Genomic DNA, 22,562 nt, shown 5'->3' on the forward strand with positions numbered 1-22,562 from the left:
GTACGGGTGATGTCGGCTCGTGGGTAGCAGAGGAATTCCGGATGATCTTGCCTAACAAGCGGCCTCACAGCGCCGCCAGGAAACTGTGCGTGGTTTCTCGAGTCCTTGGAGAGTGAAGGCCCCCGGGGTCGCTCCTGGGCACGGAGAGCCGATTGGTTCACGGCCTAGTGTTGGGTTTGTCCCCAGTCAGCCCTTGCTGGCCTTGGGTTCAACCGAATGAACGCCAGAAACTCTGTGGGGCGGGTGGAGTCACCAAGCGTGGTGCATCCACACAAATCAGCCTACCGTACTGGGAAAGAGCCACCTGAATTTGTGAGTGTTGGAAAAAGCAAAAGGGGAAGAAAAATGATCAGTAGTGTCATTTTTGGATAGGAAGGGCAGCGAATAACATAGTGTTAACCGCTAGAATTCATTGTAAAATTCCCCCCTCTGCGTTATCTTTACAGTTACACCTTTTTTGGGTAGCATTAACCCCTAATTTTGTTTGAACATCTCTAGACTTGGAATGGGGAATGTGTGTCTTAAGTGGGTTAATCCCTGGTTCATCGATGATGAGGAGGAAGCCTAATACATTCTGAGAGAAAAGCAACTGGAAGTCAAATGAGATTTTTTGTTTTCTCCTTCTATCTTGAGGATTTTTCTGGTGGTCTAGTCTCAGAGATTACATCTGTAGTCAGCACAATGATTCCCTTCCAAGCCCAGTGGTGCCCAGTTGCCTCCAGGTCCCAGACCTTTATGTGGACAAGAAAAGCTTACAGAGGAAATGGTAATTCTCCACTTGCACCCTGAGGTGTCCAGTTGCAGCCCATGGAGATCCAGTTCAATTATGAATCTCAGGAACACCACCTTCTGTCAGGTGAGAGGCAGGGTATTATGTCTTTCTTAGTGGCTTTGGCGGGGTGGGGAGGATGAGGGGGTGTCACCCTATGCTAGTGTCTTCAAATGATCCCCCTTAACTCTGTTAGGCACTATTACCTCTTTAGTGTACCAAGCATAGTCACGTGACTTTATTTCAAAATCAGGCAATCAAATTCTCATGCAGCTCTCTCCACTTTTTAAAGACCCCAAAGTCATTCATTTTTCCCTGTATAATGACCTCATTGCTAATCTGTCAGTTTTGATCATTTCTCTTATCTACTGTAGGGGCATAGTTAAAAGTTCTGGAGTCTGACAAACTGGATTCAAACAGTAGTTTTGTCACTTAGCTAGCTCCAGTAAGTTACTCATATATTTTACGATTCTGTTTCCTCACTTTTCAAGTGTATAGTAATTCATACCTTGAAGTTATTTTGAGATTTATATCTATGTATTACTCCAGAATAAAGAACCCCAAAATTTAGTGACCTGAAACATCAGACTTTTTAAATCACATTACTTCTTATGGTTCTGTAGGTCATCAACTTGAGCTGGGTTCACCTGGTCAATTTTTTTTTCTCTTGATCTTTTCTGGGGTCATTTATGCAGGCATCTCAGGGCTGACTCTTCTGGGGCCAGAGTCTAAGATGGTTTCAATCACATTGTCTCAATGTCAGACTGTTGGTGCTGGCTATGGCTTGAGTCCACATATCTTCAGCAGGTGACCCTGGACTTTTTTGCAGGACAGCTTGTTTCCAGTCAAAGAGAAGGCAAGCTCTCCAATACCTAGCACTTTTCATACCTATGTTTGTGTTTCATCTGTTAATGTCTCATTGATGAAAGCAGGTCATATGACCAGTTCTGAAGTCATTGTAGAAGGAAACTACACAGGGATATAGGTACTGGGAGATAGGATTCACTGGGGTACATTAATACTGTAACAGGCCAGGTGCAGTGGCTCACACCTGTAATCCCAACACTTTGGGAGGCCAAGGCAGGAGGAATGCTTGAAGCCAGGAGTTCAGGACCAGCCTGAGCAACAAAGTGAGACCCCATTTCTACAAAAATTTAAAAAATTAGCCAAGCATAGTGGTGTATGTGTGCCTGTAGTCCCAGCTATTTGGGAGGCTGAGGTGGGAGGATTGCTCGAGCCCAGGAGTTCAGAGGCAGCAGTGACGTATGATTGCACCGCTGCACTCCAGCCTGGGCAACAGACTAAAATCCCGTCTCCAAAGAAACACCAAAAAAAAAAAACTAAACAAGATCCTTAATGTAAAACTCTGAGCACAGACTTTGCTTACAGTAATTCTTTATAATTGGTAGCCACTATTATTTTAAGTAAGATAATTTTGATCTCAACTTTTTTCAGGTGTCCTGTAGGGTCTCATTTCCACATCACGTTACTTCTTTTTGGTTTGTCCTCTTATTGCGCTGTTTTTCCTATGAGTCACCTTCCATTGTCCCTTTTTTCACTCTAGATCTTCTGCTTCTTTTCAGTCTTGGAGCGTCTTTATTTTATTTTACTTAGTTTTTCTCTCCTATATCTAGAGCTTGTCCTTCCTTAATAATCTATTCCAAGACATCTAGCTCTTATCTTTCCTGAGAATCACTGGAGAATTGGACCTCTTCCTTGCAGTTTTACATAAATTGATATACTTAGTCCTTGTGTTTATGTCTCTTAGAATATGTATAAAATAACATTTTATTATAGAGAAATACAGTTATACTAAAGTCAATTTGTAAAGAATAGGAGAACACAAAACAAAATTTAAATAACCTTCAGCTCCACCCTCTAGAGATAGTCACTGCTAACATTAATATATCCTGAAAATCATTCATTTAATTCACCAAATATTTATTATTGATAAATGTTTACTAATAAGATCATACCTTATTAATTACTAGCCATATAATATCAATTATTAAGGGTTTCCTCTGTGCCAATAACTGTTCTAAGTGCTGGCGATATAGCAGTGAGCTGAACACACAAAGCCTTTGCTGTCAAAGTGCTTACATGCTAGTGGAGGAAAGGAGAAAATAAATGAAGGCTCATTATATTATTAGATAATGATAATGGTTATGGAGAAATTAAACCAGGATATATCAGTCAGGATTCTAGCAGGAAGCAGATGGCTCATTCCAGTGCAGTAATTCGGAGTTTCATGAAGAGGATGGGGATGATTACAGAAGTCAGCAAGGGATGGAGAACAGCCATAGATCAGACAACACTGGGGAGCAGTTACTACCTGTAGGTCTTCAGGGACCAGGGGAGAGATTGATTACCAGACCCTGGAAAGTACAGCTGTAGGATTTAGCCATCTGATAGGAGCTCTGGCCTTTGCTAAAAGGCTCAGCTACTGGCCCAGCAAGGAGAGAGCCAGGATGTAGAGTGACCAGTTCATCCCAGTTTGCCTGGAATTTAGCACTGAAAACCGCAATAGCCCCTTCAGTTTTAGGCAAACCAGTACAGTCAGTCACTCTACTATTTTCCCACTTGTGCCCAAACCTACTTGCATACCAGAGGGCATGGAACCCCAGGTGGTACAATCTGTCAACATCAATCTCCTGGTACAGAGCAGGGTAGGGCACAGAGCAGGGTGGAGAGTAGATCTGGAGAGGTAAAAGGAAAATATTCATTATAATCCACCACTTTTATCCTGCAATATCTACCCCAACATAGCAGAATAACAAAGTCCCTTAAGCTGCCATTTAATTTCAAGTTGACATAATTAAATCATATTCCCACCGGAAACCTGGAATTTAACTCCCACTAGTGCCCTTCATATAAAATGGTGAGGGAAAGGGGGAAAAGGCATAATTAACATAAAGCATGATGGCTACTGTTTTTGCTATTCACAAAGCCTAAATTGATAATCCTAATTATCTTCTTCCATTACTCATTTTATATCTCCCTTACTCTCTACCAGCACCTCGGTGGCATAAATTTCTTTACCTAGTTAAGTAATATAAAGCTGCTTTCCTGGATGATCTGAGTCCTCAGTAATCCTGCTTCTTTCAGGCTGCTTCAGTGTACCATTGACTAGGCCTACTAGACATGAGAGGACTAAGACGCATCCCATTGAATCCTCTTGAGTTCCAGACATACTCTTTCTATAAATGCCCTTCCTGTGTCGCAGCAACCAGTTCCCCTTTGGTGATTGAGATCAGTCATCCTGGACAGTAAAGTGATCCCTTCTATGTTGGTTCAGCAGCATGAGGATCCCAGAATGACCAGGAGACAGTTTCATCTTTGAAATTAACAAAATCATGACTTTGTTCCATGGTGGAAACATTTCTCCTTTGAGCATGAGCATGAGAACTTCAAACTCACCATGCCCACAATTTGGGGGATAGAAAGCAAAAATAATACAAGCAAATTATTAGGTCTCTAATAAGAGGAACCATTCTCACTCTTCCTCCACCCTTGGTTCCTGTACCTGTGTATGTATTCTGGCCATGGTGAAAAAAACAATATTTATTGTCCTTTGATTTAAGGCATATATTGCATCTATATGACAGCACCCCAGACTTACAGGGTGTTGTGTTGTTGACATAACTCAGCCTTTAGCAGATAATTCCACATACTTTTTGATTAATGGGCATATGGCAAGACCTATGAATTACATGTATGTGAACTCACTGCTATACTTTTTTTCCTGAAAAATGAGTTACTTGGAGGCAACAGTATCGAATATTGTGGTAATAAACATAACCTTAAGTCAATGCAAATTTATATCTGGACTATGTATTTAATACTTTGTAAACAAATCGCTGCCCTCTTTTTGATAGAAGAGGTTCAGTGTAGTGAATCTGCCCCATTTCTAGGGAATGGTACCTTTTTAGGGGCTTGGTTTTGGTCTTGGCTGTTAGCTGCTTGGGCACATAGAAGTTGTGATAGGCATATCAGCCTTAATGAGGGGAGGTCCATATTGTTGAGCCCATATATAGTTCTCATTCCCACCGCCATGACTACTTTATACATGAGCCTATTGGATAAGCATTGGAAAAGAGACTGGTTGACAGTCATAAAGTAGATCATCATATCTGTCTGACGGAAAGGCTTCTCCACAGTGGATGCCCTTTGGTGAGGATTCACATGCGACACAAATATATTCACATTCATTGCCCATTCTAGGAATTCCATCCTCACTCATACTTTTCCCCTAGAATCTTTCCTTCCAGTCCTCCTATCTTGTTCTTTCTAGGTACCTCCATAATCAAATAACCCATTAGTCACTACCCATTAATCAATATAAACATATCTTAGGCTATGTTACCTTTCGTGAAAACTGGACAACTAGATACATACGTGAAATTCTGCCCACTGGGAGGATTTGCCTGCACCAGCGTGTTTGAGGCCACTTCTGAGTAGAGGTGTAAGTGAAAGCTGTTTACTTTTGGCTGGTGCCACTCCCCACCATCTGTAAACCAGTTCTATAATTTTTCCTCAGCTGTTAACTGGTAATAAGGAATTCCCATGAGACCATAAACACAAATTGAGGGGGAGAGGTAGTGAAGCAATAAGACCAGGTACTGTGGAATTCTAGTCACTTGCATATGGAATTTACTTTTCTTCTAGACTTCCTTTTGCAATGGAACGTTACTTTGTGTGTGATTTGGTGGAATAACAACCAGTACACAATGAGCAGTCTGTAATGTGTAGTCACTTGGTGCTCTGTGTTCAAATGTGAAATCTCTGTCAGTACCCAATAGTAAGCCAGGATCTGCTTTTCATATAGAAAATTGTTGCTGAGGCCGGGCGCGGTGGCTCAAGCCTGTAATCCCAGCACTTTGGGAGGCCGAGATGGGCGGATCACGAGGTCAGGAGATGGAGACCATCCTGGCTAACACAGTGAAACCCCGTCTCTACTAAAAAAAAAATACAAAAAACTAGCCGGGCGAGGTGGCGGGCGCCTGTAGTCCCAGCTACTCGGGAGGCTGAGGCAGGAGAATGGCGTAAACCCGGGAGGCGGAGCTTGCAGTGAGCTGAGATCCGGCCACTGCACTCCAGCCTGGGCGACAGAGCGAGACTCCATCTCAACAAAAAAAAAAAAAAAGAAAATTGTTGCTGACAGAAGATGTGGCCCTACTCCAGGGTATTCTCTATGGTGAGAGGCTCTATGCAGCATCCATGACTGCCACCAGCACTTCCAATACCATTAGTTATCCTGGTAATAAGAGTCTCACTCAAAATTAGCAACCTTACAAGTTAATTAAATTGGTCATTTCAGCTCATTGAGCTGTGGTATCTGTTACCTCAGAAATGCAGAGGCGCTCCAAGTCTTGCACCTCCCTGCAGTGGTAACATTTGGGTAGAGCTATAAATGAAGTGAGAAAATAAGCCATATGACTATCTGAGAGTGTTCCAGGAATAGGGAGTAGCAAATGCCAGTGGCTCCTAAATGTATCGGGAACAGAGGGAGCCTGGGGTAGACAGGTATTAGGGGTGGTAGTGGAATGAAATGAGGGCAGAGAGAAAAAAAGGGACCAGATCATGTGGAACCATATAAACCATAGTAAAGACTTGGAATTTTATTCCCAATGTAATAGGAAGCCATTGGGGTTCTTTATACAGGATAATGAGAAAGGTAAGTTAGGGAGAAGAAATCAAATGTTTCAAGAAGAGAGTAATCAATTATTCAAATCAATCCAGAATAAGATTGAGAAGTGACCATTGGATTTGTCAAGATAGAGCCTATTAGGGACTTTGATAAATCCAGTTTTGATGGAGTTTCAGAGACAAAAGCCTAATGACAATGGACTAAAAAGGAAATAGACCAAATGTTGGTTACAGCATAGAACAATGTGAACTCCTCATACATAATCCTGATGGAAGTCTAAATTGGTCCAACTACTTTGGAAATACCTAGTTGAGACCCAAACGAGTCAACATTATATAAACTTGATATATAACTTATAGCTTATATAACCTACAGAAACATTTGCATATGTGTACCAAGATAGATATACAAGCATATTCATAACAGCATTGTTTATAATAGCAAAATGTTATTGTTTATTGAAGGAGAATAGGTAAATAAATTGTATGTTATGCTTTAGTAGCAAACATGAATGGACTACAGCTACACACATCAACATGGGTGGATCTTCCAGGCATAACGTTGAGCAAACAAAGCAAGCCACAGAATACAAGTATAATTCTATAAATATATAAAGTTCAAAAACATCCTATATTAGTCTGCTAGTGCTACCATAACAAAATGCCATCTACTGGGTGGCTTAAACAACAGAAATTTATTTTCTCACAGTCCTGGAGGCTGAAAGTCCAAAATCAAAGGACCAGCAAAGTTGGTTTCTCCTGAGGCCTCTCTCCGTGGCTTGCACATCACTTTTCTCTGCACATGGAGATTGGCTTTTTTCTGCATGTATGCCTCCTGGTGCCTCTTCACTCTTCGTCTTCTCCTGAGAACACCAGTCTTATTGGATTAGAGCCCTCCCTGTGACCTCATTTAACCTTAATTACCTTCCTAAGGACCCTCTCTCCAATTATAATCGCATTGGGAGTTAGGGGTTCAGCGTATGAATTGGGGATGGTGGCAGGGAGGGAGGGGGCAGTACACAAGCACAAGTCAGTCTGTAACACATGCACAACCAAACAACACTTTCTTAAAAATACAAATATTTGGTAAAGCTTTGAAGAAAGCCAGAGAAGGATAAACACAAAATTTAGCACAGTGATTACAAGAGTAGGTGGCGGAAAGAGATTGGAGGAGGAAGACAGGAACAGGGAAGCATGCAGAGGGGAATTCTAGTGTACTGGAAACTTTCTGATAACTTTTTTAAGTTGAATGGAAGGTTCAATTTTGTTTGTTGTATTATTCATTTTTTAATTGTACGTATACGCATAAAGATGTATCCATATTTTTGTATATAAAATAATAAAAAAGAGAAATGAGAAAGTTTTTCAAGGAGAATTGCTATAAAGGGAAACAAATGAAGCAATAGAAGGATGGAATATAAGGTCAGGGTTTTTTGTGTTGTTGCTGTCTAATATATTTTTACTGACTTTTATTAAATCTACTTTAGTCAGGCATAATTTATGGACAATAAAACGTACCTCTTTTAATTGTGCATTTAGATGAGAATAGAGTCTCCCTCTGTCACCCCAGCTGGTGTGCAGTGGCGCAGTCACAGCTCACTGCAGCCTGAGCCTCCCAGGCTCAGCTTAATTGATCTCCCACCTCAGCCTCCCAAATAGCTGGGATTACAGGTGCACATCACCATGCCAAACTAATTTATTTTGTAGAGACAAGATGTTGCTGTGTTGCCAGGGCTAGTCTCAAACTCCTGGGCTCAAGCAGTCCTCCTACCTCAGCCTTCCTCAGTGCTGGGATTACAGGTGTGAGCCACCATACCCAGCTTGCTTTCGATGAGTTTTGACATATGTATCCACTACCCTCACAAGCAAAACATAGAATCTTTGTATCAACACCCTTCTCCCAAATTTCCTTCCAGTCCATCCCCATCCCTAGAAACCATTAATATGCTCTCTGTCACTATATATTTGCTTTGGCTTCTCTAACATTTCATGTAAATGGAATCATACTTGCCTGCCTTCTTTAGTTCAGCATAATGTTTTTGAGATTCAGCCATATCGTTGCTTTATCAGTAATTCTTTTTTATTGCTAAGTAATATTCCATTGTATGGCTATATTATAATTTGTTCATTGATTCACTTGATGGTGAACATTTGGATTGTTTTCATTTCTGGCTGTTAATAAAGCTGCTCTAAACATTTTTGTACAAGTCCTTGTGTAGACATTTGTTTTCATTTCTCTTGGATAAATATTAATATCTAGAAGTAGAATTGCTGGGTTGTATGGTAAGAAAATGTTTAACCTTATGAAAAGCTGCTAGAATTTTCTAAAGTAGGTATACTATTTTGTATTTCCATCAGCAGTGTTTGAGAGTACCAGTTGGTCCACAGATTAGTCAGTATTTAGTCATTAACTATGTTAGTAGTATTGTCAGTAATGGGTATTTACCAGTACCCTTCAGCTCCTTGAGGCTGAATTTGTGTTTCCCTGATGACTAGTGATACTGAGCATTTTGTCGTGTGCTGACTATTCATATTACTTATTTTGTGAACTGTGTATTCTAATCTTTTGTTCACATTGTATTATTTTTGAGGTGTAAAAGTTATTTGTATATTGTAGATACATAGTCATCAAATGTATGCTTAGTGAATATTTTCTCGTAATCTGTAGCTTGACTTTTTTTCTCAGTAATATCTTTTGAAGAACAGAAGTTTATAGTTTTGATAAAGTATAACTTATATTTTTTATTTTATGATTAATGCTTTTGGTGTCATATCTAATATCCTTGCCTGCCCCCAAATCATGAAGATGATCCTCTGTGCTTTCTTTCAGAAGTCATATACTTTTAGCTTTAATGCTTGGATTTATATTACATTTCCAGTTAATTTTTGTGTATAGTGTGAGGAAAAAGTTAGGGTTCATTTTTGTCATTATGATATCTACTTCTGACTGTTTTGTTTTGTTTGTGTGTTCATTTGTTTTGGAGACAGGGTCTTGCTCTGTTGCCCAGGCTGGAGTGCCGTGGTACAATCACAGCTCGCTGCAGCCTCAACCTCCCAGGCTCAAGCGATTCTCCCACTTCAGCTTCCCAAGTAGCTGGGACTACAGGTGTGTGCCACCACACCTGGCTAACTTTTATATTTTTTAAAAAGTTAGGGTTTATAAAGACACAGTTTCACCATGTTGCCCAGGCTGGTCTTGAACTCTTGTACTTAAGCGATCTACTCAGCCTCCCAAAGTGCTGGGATTACAGGCATGGCACACCATGGCTGGCTTAGTTTCAACACTTTTTGTTGAAAAGAGTTTGTCTTTTCAATACTGAATTACCTTGCCGCCTTTGTTGAAGATCAGTGGTACATACGTTTTTGGATCTGTTTCTGAAATCTGTTCTGTTCCATTAATAGGTATGCCTGCCCTTATGCCAGTGCCACCCTACCTTGGTTACCATAGCTTTAGAGTAAAGCTTGAAATTTGGTAGTGTAACTACTCCAGTTTTGTTCTTCTTTCTCAAAATTGTTTAGCCTCTTCTGTGCCTTTCTACATAGAGTTTAAAATTAATTTGTGTTCCCCAGTGGGCAAGTGGATGCATACCTGCCCCCAAAGTCCAAAGGAGCTGAGAGGCCACATAAAGAGGCTAACAAATCCAGTTTCCTAAAAAGAATCACTTACTAGAGATGAGGAGAAGTCATGTCTGAGGCGGCCTCAAGATTGTAGATCCCCACCCTCATCCTCCAGAAAGCACTCTTTATGTAACAAGCTTTTATTTTTATTTTTATTTTTTTAGTAAACATGTGCGGGTCATCATGTCTCAGACCCCCTTAAAAACTCTGACCTCTTGGGAAGTTAGATAAGCATCTTTATGAGGGGTTATCCCTGCTGCAGGCAACATTTCTTTATGAGAGGTTATCTATGCTACAGGAATACCTTGGTATACAGGAGTCAAACATAGGTCATTATGGTGGTTTCATCTCAAGATGGCATTACTACTATCATCAACAGGCTGTTTTCCTCGAGTTTGTCAGTTCATCCAAAAAAAGACCTGCTGGGATTTTGATTGGCGTTGCTTTGAATCTGTAGATCAGTTTGGGGAGAATTACCATCTTAACAATATTAAATCTTCTTATTTGTAAGTAATTGTATATTTCTGTTCTTTTTTAGTTTCTCTGAGCAGTTTTGTTTTCATTATGCAAATGTTGCACATATTTTGTTAAATTTCTAAGTATTTCATTCTGGGGTACAATTAAAAAAACATTTTAGACTGTGATTGTTAATTGCTTGTATATATAAATACAGTTGGGTTTTGTATTCTGTTTCAGTAAACTGATTTAAAAGTTGCAATAGCTTTTTTGAGATAGGGATTTTTCGGTGTATGTGGTTGTGTAGTCTCTGAAGACAGTATGACTGTTCTTCCCTATTTGTATGTGTTGGTTATTTTTCATGTCTTATTTCATTGGCTAGGAATGTTGAGTAGAAGTGGTACAATATTGAAGAGAAGTGATAAGAGTAGGCATCTTTGCCTTACCCCATTGTTCCTAGGAGAAAGGCATTCAGTATTTAACCATTAACTATGTTAGTTGTAGGTTTTTCTTTGCTTTTTAATGGAGTAGTCAATTTGCATAGAATATAATTTATATGTTTAGATTTAAATGTACCAACATATTTTGTTTTCTTTGTTTTTTATTCCATCTATTTCTTTTTTTTTCCTTTTTGTCCAATTTTAGATTATCAAGTTTTTGCACTTTTTCTTCTGTTAGCTTATTATTTATACAGTCTTCTATTATTTTAACAGTTACCTCATCCTAGGCTTTCTCACATGTGATTCTGTGAAAAAATTAAGCCCCAATGCTATCAGGCTCTCTTATACATCTACTATGGTATTAAATGTGTACCATCATTGGAGAATTAAGAAAATAGTCACTCAATTCATTTTCTATTTCGTTGTCTTTTGGAACTCTGGTTGAAAAAGGCTGCCTTAGAAATTAGAACATGTACACTGGATTTATTACAGTTTAATTTACTACTTCTAAGACAATGCTGAGACCCTATAATACTGTAGTTTTTCCTACCCCGCCTTGTGCTATTTTTGCCATATATTTTAATTCTATGTATTTTATAAACTCCTCAAAACATTCATATTGCTTTAATCAGTAAGTACACATTTAGATTTACCCAGACACTTTACTTTTCCAGTGCCCTTCATTCCTGCATTACCTTGCTTGCATCTGGGATATTTTTTCTTCTTGAAGAATTCCCTTTAGTATTTATTTTAGTGCAGGTATATTTTTAAAAACCTTTCTTGGTTTTTGTTTAACTGAAAATAATTTTATTTTAACTTTTCTTTCAGGCATTTTATCTTATTATGCAAGTCTAGGTTGGCACTTCTTTTCCTTAAGCCCTTGGCAGATGACATTCCATTATCTTCTGGTTTTCATCTGTTAAAGTTATGGTTGAGAGAGAATTCTCTGTGGACTCTTGTGTGTCTGCACATCTTTTAAGCAAAGGAATTGCCTGCATTTGTTCTGGACTGTTTTTTAAGAATGTTGTGGCCGGGCGCAGTGGCCCACACCTGTAATCCCAGCACTTTGGGAGGCCATCACGAAGTCAGGAGATTAAGACCATCCTGGCTAACAGGGTGAAATGCCGTCTCTACTAAAAATACAAAAACAAAATTAGCCGGGTGTGGTGGTGGGCGCCTGTAGTCCCAGCTACTCAGGAGGCTGAGGCGGGAGAATTATTTGAACCCAGGAGGCAGAGGTTACAGTGAGCTGAGATTGCACCACTGCACTCCAGCCTGGGCGACAGAGCAAGACTCTGTCTCAAAAAAAAAGAAAAGAAAAGAATGTTGTATAGCAAGCAACCTTTGAATATAGTAATAGTGTCTCCCTCTAAAGCAGAGGACAGGTGTCCTTATGTCCCTGCCTCAGGGTTCCTGTCCTGCAATACAACTTACTTACATGTGTCACCTTATAAGAATTAGGGTTCAGGAAGACAAATACTGCTATTCTGTCTAATGCTGTTGCTGTGAGTAATAAACTGTCCTTTGTTTCTTATCTAGGATTCTCATGTCTTCTGCCAGGGGCTGTGAAACTGCAGTAGATTGACTCGTTAGCTTGCAAATAGGGTCAAATCCCAGATTTTTCAGTTTTTGATAGTGTTGGTAATAATGATGGGATGCTGACAGAGACATGACTTTCTGGAAGAGGAAGTATAAAGGCCTCACGGGCTCTTTAACAGATTTTGAGGGAAGTCCGTGAGAATTGGTAGTGAACATGTTGACCAAAATGTATGGTCAACAGAGCAATAAATGTTTCTTCATTTTATTGCCTGTTAATGAGTAGGAATTCAGGAGGTGGTTGCAAGCCAAATCCAGTAAGCATGTTCAAAGACAGCTATCTAAACAGTGCCCTGATTGTTGCTAACTTTCCTCCAGGGGAACTTCAATTTAGTGGTCAGCCTCAGGTGTGTGCCGTTGTAACAAATAGCAGTTAAGATTCCTATTGGGTGGACAAAAGTTTCCACCCACTTTCAGACAGTTACAGAGACTTAGCAGTAGTCAGCCTCAGGTGTGTGCCATTGTAACAAATAGCAGTTAAGATTCCTATTGGGTGGACAAAAGTTTCCACCCACTTTCAGACAGTTACAGAGACATGTAGCTACACTGAGCATAAAAGGAGGAAAATTGATGAACACTATGGACAGAAACCAGGTGAATTGTTAGAACTTTGGTTTGCTTGGGTTGGTTGCTTAAAGATTAAGGAAGAATGGAAATAGCTGAGCCGTCTTACTATTTAGCCCCTCCTGTAGTCTGTCATGCCAACCTCAGATCCCTTGGGAGATGACAGTAAAAGTCATTTCAGAGTCCTTTTGCAGTGGATCTAAGATGTGATAGAGGAACTTTGGCACCCTAGGAGAGAGGGGGCTTTCCCTCAGACAGACAAAACTCCTGCGAGATACCATGGACAAGATACTAACTCGTATCCAGGCTCTTACATCTCCACACTGGAATTACAGTGCTGATGAAAATGACCAACTTGGTATGAAGAATTAGATAAATTCTCAAGAGTCATTTAGAAAACTCCGTTAACCCTTATGTTGAAGCCAAGCAAGAATTTAAGAGGTGTTATCTTGACAGTAGGGTAGCAAATGCTACCTTTAAAAGAGTCACCACTGTCCAAGTCAACCTTGAGTCAATCAAGAGTCATAAACTCTGCAGCTTCAACCAGAAACAGTATGGCTGTGACTTTTTAATCAAGAGGCCCTAAAGCAGAAACAAGTGGTGTCAGTAATGGTACCTTGCCACCTACTACAGACTTTGGTTAACCAATAACATTAGATAAGTTCATTTGGTTGACCTGCAAGCAACCATCACCTCACTTGAAACCAAAAGTAAAATATGCCTTATATACTGACTCAGAATCTTTTTTCCATTTGTGCTCTCTGATTCTGTCTAATTCCTTATCCTGACCTCAGATGCTTTAAGGAGAAATATGATTGGGATAGCACTGAAGTCTTCCTGTCTCTAAGGGACACTGGAAGCCATAACCTACCCATTCAAATATTGTGGGAAGCTTCAGGAAGAGGAAGGAATGAAACTTAGTCTCTATTAAATACAGGACCCCAAGTTGCCATTCTAGTCAGTCCACTGTGGGGAGGAAGCACCTGAATTCACCTAATGGGATTTGGGCAGGGTTCAGCAGAAGGGAGGCTAACATGGTTTGTCAGTGGGGCTCTTTAGGCCAATTCAGTATACTGTTGTTACTGCTTCTACATCTGAATGTTTAGTAGGTATTCTGTATTTCAGTATCACTTAAGTGCCAGAGGGGATCCTCCCTATTGGGAAGAACTGAATATAGAGAAGTGCCACAAGTCCTTTGGGACCCCTCACAAACCTAATGACTCCTTTGAGGTAGTCTTTATTTATAACTAATGATTCTGCTAATTGGAGCCTTTGGCAAGACGGAAGAAGCCTCCACTTGGAAGTACCCCTTTAGGTTTTAGACTTTCACCCAAATTGTGTTTTCAGCTCTCCAGACCATTTGTAGTCTGACAGATATGCCTTTTGTAATAAACACCACTCAACAATGGGCTGATAGTCAAGAAATTCAGTGGGAACCGGTAATGTGGCATAAGCCTGTAATACTAGCTACTTAGAGGGCTAAGGTAGGATTGTTTGAGCTCAGGAGTTTAAGATCATTCTGGGCAACCTAATGAGACTGCATCTCAAAAAAAGAAATTCAGTGAAGCTTTCATGTGCCCTACAATCATAGGTATCTGGTATTGTTGAGTATAGGAATGGCTCCTCAGAAGTCAACTCAGAAAAGATATAGACTCTACCTTCCTAACCTTTTTCTGGTTCACACTCCTTAGTAAGGAAGTTTGTTCACTGAATGTGGCTGTTGCCAGAAAGGGATTATGTCTTCTTGGTCACTTCCTTAGAAATAACCAGGACAAAAGAGGTAGAAATTTATTATAGAACTGATTTTGAAAATTTAAGATTCTGTTCTGACCATTCCTGGGCATGATGTTTCTTTCTTTCTCCTAATGGCAGTTGCTGGCCAGCCTGGTTGGTGGTAGATATACCTTCCCGGTTACAGCCTAGCCAAAATGGAGCTTATGGGGTTCAAATTTAATTCTGGTCCAGCTATCTGGATTCTTTTGTTGGATAGCATGTCCTAAATCATAAAGATAACGATCACTCAGTTGAGTGCACTGCTTGTGAAGTACACTTACAGTGGCTCATATAGACCATAACACAATACATTTTCTTGCAACCAATTTTCAGAGTGATTTATATTATCACTTTGTGGTCTGTGTTTACTACTACAAATTGTCATATACAAATATAGATCTCTTTTTTTCCCATAATTCAACAGTTTTATTTACTTTGGTATGTGAAAGGAAAATAAATATCCAGACCCAAAAATCACTAAGCTAAAAGGAAAAGTCAAGCTGGGAACTCCTTAGGACAAATCTGCCTCCCATTCTATTTAAAGTCATACCTCTGCTCAATGAGAGAAATGCATATCTGATTGCTTCGTTTGGAAAGGCTAATCAGAATCTCAAAAGAATGCAGCCCTTTATCTCTTATCTACCTATGATCTGGAAGCCCCTCTCCCTGCTTCGGTTGTCCCACCTTTCAGATCGAACCAGTGTACATCTTACATATATTGATTGATGTCTCATGTGTCCCTAAAATGTGCCCTGACCACCTTGGGCATATGTCATCAGGACCTCCTGAGGCTGTGTCATGGGCGTGTCCTTAACCTTGGCAAAATAAAATTCTAAATTTACTGAGACCCATCTCAGATATTTGTGGTTCACAGGTATATTCATTTTTAAAAATAGCTAATGCATGCAAGTGATGAAAGAGTCAAACATTATCAAAGTGTTTGCAATAAAAAGTTTCTCAGGATTCCTCATACTCCTCACCATGTGACTCCCAGTTTTCTTCAGGTGTAACCATTATTATTTTCCTGGGTATTCTTCCTAAAGACATTCCTATGGCAGAACTAGGATGGCCTTCCATTTGAGTGAAAATAAAAACCATAATTTTCATACTAAGATGGAAGGTATGCAGCATTAACCATTTGGAATCCTATTGATGTTTTCACATAATAAATTCAAACAGTTGTATGAAAACTCAATATTTAAGTGATTGCTGTACTTAAGGACTGGGATCATTCTCGTTTGTGGCTTTATTATATAAGGTATTGAGAACATAGTACATGTTCCACTGGTGTATTAACAATCAATTGTGTACCATTTCTAAAAATTGATAGAGAAGATACAAAGTAATTGAAGCATTTTCTTTTCCTTGTTTTTCTTTTTCTCTTTTTTGTTAATACCATACTTTTAGCCCAAATCGCTGGGTAGTACTAGATGAAGCCCAACCAACTTTTTTATCTTTTTTGAGATTCACCCTGCTTGCCTTATATATGTTAATAAAATACTTATGTATTCATTCTAGGATTTAGTCACAATTTACTAATCACTAATTAGGCTTCAGAATTCCTAGATCTCCTGTGACAAACATACGGAGCATATCTGGTACATCACTTCTATAAATGATTAATGTGATCCCTTACTTATTGAATCTTTCTAGGTTTCCTCAGAGGGTAATGTTCATTTTTTGGAATACTCACACTGTGATCACATTTTATGGGCAAATACTAATCTGTGTCACCTGAAACTTTCTTACAATATACAGAATGCATTCCATTTGGATTTTGTTTATTGTTCCAGATGGTGAGAACAAGACCAAGATTGGAAAGCCAGCTTCAGAGGAGGGAATTACAGCAAAAACTGAACCATTGACAGAAGAGTCTAGCAGTCTCAGAGAGAATGTTCTCCAGGATTCTGAAGGCAGAGAATTCTGTGAATTTGGGGATAAATTAAATGAAAAAGATCAGAACGTCTTTAAAAGGAGACCTCATAACTGTGACAAATATGGGCAAAGCTTTGTTTGGAGTACAAGCCTTTTTAGGCATCAAAGAACCCATTGTGAGAAACCTTATGAATGTGATAAGTGTGAAAAGGCCTTTAGTGTGAGCTCAGCCCTGGTTCTGCATCAGAGAATTCATACTGGGGAGAAACCCTATTCTTGTAATTGGTGTATTAAAAGTTTCAGTCGGAGCTCAGACCTTATTAAACACCAAAGAGTCCACACTGGTGAAAAACCTTATAAATGTGATGAGTGTGGGAAAGCCTTCAGTCAGAGCTCAGATCTTATTATACATCAGAGAATCCATACAGGAGAAAAACCCTATCAGTGCAGTCACTGTAGTAAAAGTTTTAGCCAGCGCTCAGATCTGGTTAAACATCAGAGAATCCATACTGGAGAGAAGCCTTATACTTGTAACCAGTGTAACAAACATTTTAGTCAGAGTTCTGATGTGATAAAACATCAAAGAATTCACACTGGGGAAAAACCATATAAATGTGATGTGTGTGGGAAAGCCTTCAGTCAGAGCTCAGATCTTATTCTGCATCAGAGAATCCACACTGGGGAGAAACCATATCCGTGTAATCAGTGTAGCAAAAGTTTCAGTCAGAATTCAGACCTTATTAAACATCGAAGGATCCACACTGGAGAGAAACCCTATAAATGTAATGAATGTGGGAAAGCTTTTAATCAGAGCTCAGTCCTTATTTTACATCAGAGGATTCATACTGGAGAGAAACCCTATCCTTGTGATCAATGTAGCAAAACCTTCAGTAGGCTTTCAGATCTTATTAATCATCAACGAATTCACACTGGAGAGAAGCCTTACCCATGTAATCAGTGCAATAAAATGTTTAGTCGAAGATCGGATCTTGTTAAACATCACAGAATTCATACAGGTGAGAAACCCTATGAATGTGATGAATGTGGGAAAACCTTTAGTCAGAGCTCCAACCTTATTCTTCATCAGAGAATCCACACTGGAGAGAAACCTTATCCATGTAGTGATTGTACTAAAAGCTTTAGTCGCCGTTCAGATCTTGTTAAGCATCAAAGAATACACACTGGAGAGAAACCATATGCATGTAATCAGTGTGATAAAACTTTTAGTCAAAGCTCAGACCTCACTAAACATCAGAGAGTACACTCTGGTGAAAAGCCTTATCATTGCAATAGTTGTAAGAAAGCCTTCAGTCAGAGTTCTGACCTTATTCTTCATCAGAGAATTCACACTGGAGAAAAATCATATCCATGCACACAGTGCAGCAAAAGTTTCATTCAGAACTCAGACCTCATTAAACACCAGAGAATCCACACTGGGGAAAAACCATATAAATGCAGTGAGTGCAGGAAGGCTTTCAGTCAGTGCTCAGCTCTTACTGTACACCAGAGAATCCACACTGGGGAGAAACCAAATCCATGTGATGAGTGTGGCAAAAGCTTTAGTCGGCGTTATGATCTCATTAACCATCAAAAAATACACACTGGTGAAAAGCCGTATAAGTGTGAGGCACGTGGGAAAGCCTTTAGCACATGCACAGATCTTATTGAACACCAGAAAATCCATGCTGGGGAGAAACCTTACCAGTGTGCAGTGCAGCAGAAGTTTTAGCCAACTCTCTGAACTTACTATTCATGAGGAAGTCCATTGTGGGGAAGACAATTAAAATGTGATGAATGTGAGAAAACCTTTAGTATATACTTCAACTCTATTCAGTACCAGAGACACCATACCAGGAAAAAATCTAATGAATGCTGTTCATTATTGATGAGTATGAAAAAGTTTTTTAATCAGTGGTAAGCTCTTATGCTACATTAAAACCACACTGGAGCCAGGCGTGGTGGCTCACGGCTGTAATCCCAACACTTTGGGAGGCAGTGGTGGAAGCATCACTTGAGCCCAGGAGTTTGAGGCTACAGTGAGCTATGATCCCACCATTGCACTCCAGCCTGGGCAACAGAGCAAGACCCTGTCTATTAAAAAACAACAACAACATCAAACAAACAAACCAAAAACACCAGTACCACACAGGAGATTAATTCAGTTTTTATAATGAAAGTTTAACTCAGAGCTCAGACATTACTAAAATTAAGAAAAATTCTCCAGCCTGGCCAACATGGTGAAAGCCTGTCTCTACCAAAAAATAAAAAATAATTAGCTGAGTATGGTGGCAGGCACCTGTAGTCCCAGCTATTCGGGAGGCTGAGGCATGAGAATCACTGGAACCTGGGAGGTGGGGGTTGCGGTGAGCCGAGATCCGCCACTGCACTCCAGTCTGGGCAACAGAGTGAGACTCTGTCTCAAGAAAAAAAAAAAAAAAGAAGAAAAAGAAAAACTCTGAGGAAGAGTCCTGTGAGTTGTGGGAAAACCTTCAATGTGAAAAATTTTTTTACTGAATGTGAGTATACAACAATAGAAACAAATTTCTATCTTTTCTATAACGTTGGAAAAGCTCTAGTCTTATTCAGACATAACCTACAGGAAGAGAGTTGTATTATTGTGAGAGATCTAATGCAGAACTTATCAAGTATTGTAAAAATCAGTGTGGGAGGTATTCAGTCAAAAGTCAGAAGGAAATGTATTATTGTTATAATCTCAAACCTTTAGAGAGCTTAAATTACCAATTGCATATCAGAAATTATTTTAGATAATGTAGGGAAAACTTAAATCCCCTCCATATCTTAATTGGCATTTATAATAATATGACACTTAACCCTGATAGCTAGTCTTACTTTATGCTAATGCTAGATATCTATTTTTAAATTCCACGTGTGTAAACATGCTATACTATTCTGATATTAAACTTACTAAGTACATAATTCCAGTGCCCCCTTTTCTCAGAATTTTTTTTTTGTTTTTAGTTTTGGAGGGTATAGTTTTGGTTTTCCTAGTGCACATTAGTTTGTGCAAGTTCTCGTAATGTTCACAGGAAATATAGATTTATTTTGCTTTGAATAATACAGCCCATAAATTCTATTGGTTTGAAAGTTCTTCACTACCATTTAATAACAGCTGCCAAACCTGTGAAACAGGATCTTTAAAAAAATTTTCATTATGTCAAAGTGTAGAGATGTTTCTAGCAGCATTTATCTTCTCATCTATAGATTGAACAAAAAGTAGTAGCTGTGAAATTGTGATTTGTAATAAATATATATCTGGTCTTCATCCCCTAGTACAGAGCTCCTAAAACCCTTGCAATTTCCTGAGTGGTAAGAGTAATTAGGATAACAAGCCCCTTTAACCACACCTGAGTTCATGTTAATGAGATTACTTTTGGAAAGACAGAACCACAGGATGGGGACTAGTTGCCAGGAGAATCAACCATGTGATTAGAGGGTTGGAACTTTCAGATCAACTCCACCCTACCTTGACCTCTAGGAGGAGAGAGGCTGGAGATGGAATTCAGTCACCAGTGGCCAGTGATTTAATCATTCATGCCTATGTGATGTGGCCTTCATAAAAACCTAAAGGACAGGATTCAGAGAGCTTCCAGTTGAACTTGTTGAGGTACTAGGAGGGTGTTGTACCTAGGGAGGGCATGGAAGCTCAGTGTTCCTCCCACACACCTTGCCTTATGCATCTCTTTCATCTGGCTGACCCTTAGTTGTATTCTTTTACAAGAATCTAGTAAATAAACTTTTCCTACATTCTATGAGCCATTCTAGCTAATGCTGAAACTCAAAGAGGGGATTGTAGTAACCTTGGATTTATAACCAGTTGGTCAGAAGCATCAGTGAAAACATGGACATGAGATTGGTGTCTGAAGTGCAGATTAGTGTCCGAAACTGACACAACTGGTTTCACTTGTAGAACTGAGCCCTTAACCTGAAGCATCTATGCTGATCTGATTCCAGGTAGATAGCATCAAAATTTAATTACAGGGCACTTAGTGGGTGTCCACGGAAAATTGGAGAATTGCTTGATATGGGAAAACCTCATATACATCTGGTGTCAGAAATATTGTGAGTATAGAGAAGACAATAAGTTTTTCCTATACAGTAGCTAAAGTACCTACATGATTAATTTGTATAGTCTATTCTGTGTAAAAATAAAAAGACTTTCTGATATTTTTTTCAAGTGGCAACATTCATCAGACTTTTTTGATTTCTGACATACATCCTGAAAACAGGCAACACACATGCAAAGTTTTCCACTGAAAAATAGAAATAGTTTGAAAAAATAAAAAATTCAAATTGTCTTTCTGGTATTAACAATTTGATAAGTTCTGCTACTAAATAATAGTACTACAAAGTTGTTTACTCTGTCCTCCATAATTGTCCAATTAATATTTTAATTTAGCATTGTTATATTACTTCCTTAGTGTGATGCTAAGGCAAGACCTTTTGGGAGGTTTTGTAGTACATAAAAAGAATATACTGTCTCTTCCAATGAAGTGTATATTGTATAGTGATAGAGACTAATATGTACAGAAAACATATGGCTCAATGTAATCATAAAAGTAGGACATGCTTGTAAGAACTCAGAGGAGTCAGGGTTCAATTCTGATTAGAAGGAAAAGGGAGAGCTTTGTGGAAGTCCTGAAGTCCTTGAGCTTTGAAGTCCTTGAGCTTTGAAGGATGGGAATAGAGGCATAAATGCAGGGAGGGAATAATCACAATGGCACAAAAGGAAGTGCAAGAAATGTGGAGCATGGTGGTTATCACTTATTTGGTAAATATTCAGTGTCGGGCACTCTACTGGTTCCTATTGAAGGGGGCAGGGGAAGGGCGCCTGCCCTCAAGAAGGTCACAAACAGTTACGATGCATTATGAAAATGCTTATTGAAACATACATCTCGAAGGGTAAGAATAATGTGGAAATGAAAATCAAGTGGGAAAAAAAAAGGATTGTGATGCTAAACAAGCAGGCACTTTAATGGGCTGTAGCTTATCTCTAAAACAAATGTACCTGGTGGGTTAGACTAGATTTTATGTTTCTGCATTTTATTCTCAAAGTAATGAAAAGCCATTAAGGTCGTTGAATGATCTTTCTGCTTTAAAAGAAGTTTCAGATTAAAAGGGGGAGAGAAACTAACAGGAAATCCATTTTTAAAGTCTGGAAATAAAATCATGAGGTCCAGAAGTAGAGGAGCTAAAAGGCATTGACATGATGATAGGTTGAGAAGTGGGTAAGAGAAAGGTAAATTTTATTATCTGTTCTTTGGAGAATTTAAAAAGCAAAGAAGAAAAAACAGGGTGGTCTCCAAATCTATTTCTGAAGTTTAGCTATCTCTCCTGAGAATACATTTTGAGAGCTTACTACACATTTCTGTATTCAATGTCCTACGGGTAAACTCAAATTCATGAACTTAACACACACACACACACACACACACACACACACCTATGATTTCTTCCTCCTGAATTGCCTATCTTTATGAATTACACTACTAAACACCTTGTCATCCACATAAAATAACGTAATCAACCTACACTCCTGACCTCCAGTTTTCCAAACCTGGTTGCTTACTAGGTCTTAGAAATGAGTGACAAAACTACAAAATTCGAACAACTGTCAAGAATATAGAGTGGAAGGGAAATGCAGAGAATTGGGCCTGACACTTTATGCCAGTTGATTCTTCCAGGCATTTGCTGATTCTTGAACTGACAGGGAAAAGCGCCAAGAAATCTATTCAAACCATGCTGGAAGGTTAAATGAAACTCAGCTGACTCGTGCTAGGGAATAAAAATTAGAGTATAAATTGTGC

At 39.2% G+C, this 22,562-nt stretch overlaps 1 protein-coding gene across 3 annotated transcripts in view; it reads left to right on the plus strand.

Moving 5' to 3' along the window:
• The window catches only part of LOC101008249 (zinc finger protein 271), a 38,752-nt gene extending 17,813 nt beyond the window's left edge, over positions 1-20,939 (plus strand). Inside the window, exons 1-3 of one of the 3 annotated variants that reach the window (XM_031658779.1) lie at positions 7-312; positions 634-856; positions 16,656-20,939. In XM_031658779.1, the coding sequence (XP_031514639.1) occupies positions 808-856; positions 16,656-18,466 (1,860 nt within the window). In that variant the 5' untranslated portion in view covers positions 7-312; positions 634-807 and the 3' untranslated portion in view covers positions 18,467-20,939. Of the gene's footprint in view, positions 1-6; positions 313-633; positions 857-16,655 lie in introns of those variants that run through there. The other 2 variants (XM_003914301.5, XM_031658780.1) reach the window with 2 other exon arrangements.
• Positions 20,940-22,562: the final 1,623 nt, after the last annotated feature.

Source organism: Papio anubis, chromosome 19 (genome assembly GCF_008728515.1).
Source record: "Papio anubis isolate 15944 chromosome 19, Panubis1.0, whole genome shotgun sequence".
NCBI classification, from domain to species: domain Eukaryota; kingdom Metazoa; phylum Chordata; class Mammalia; order Primates; family Cercopithecidae; genus Papio; species Papio anubis.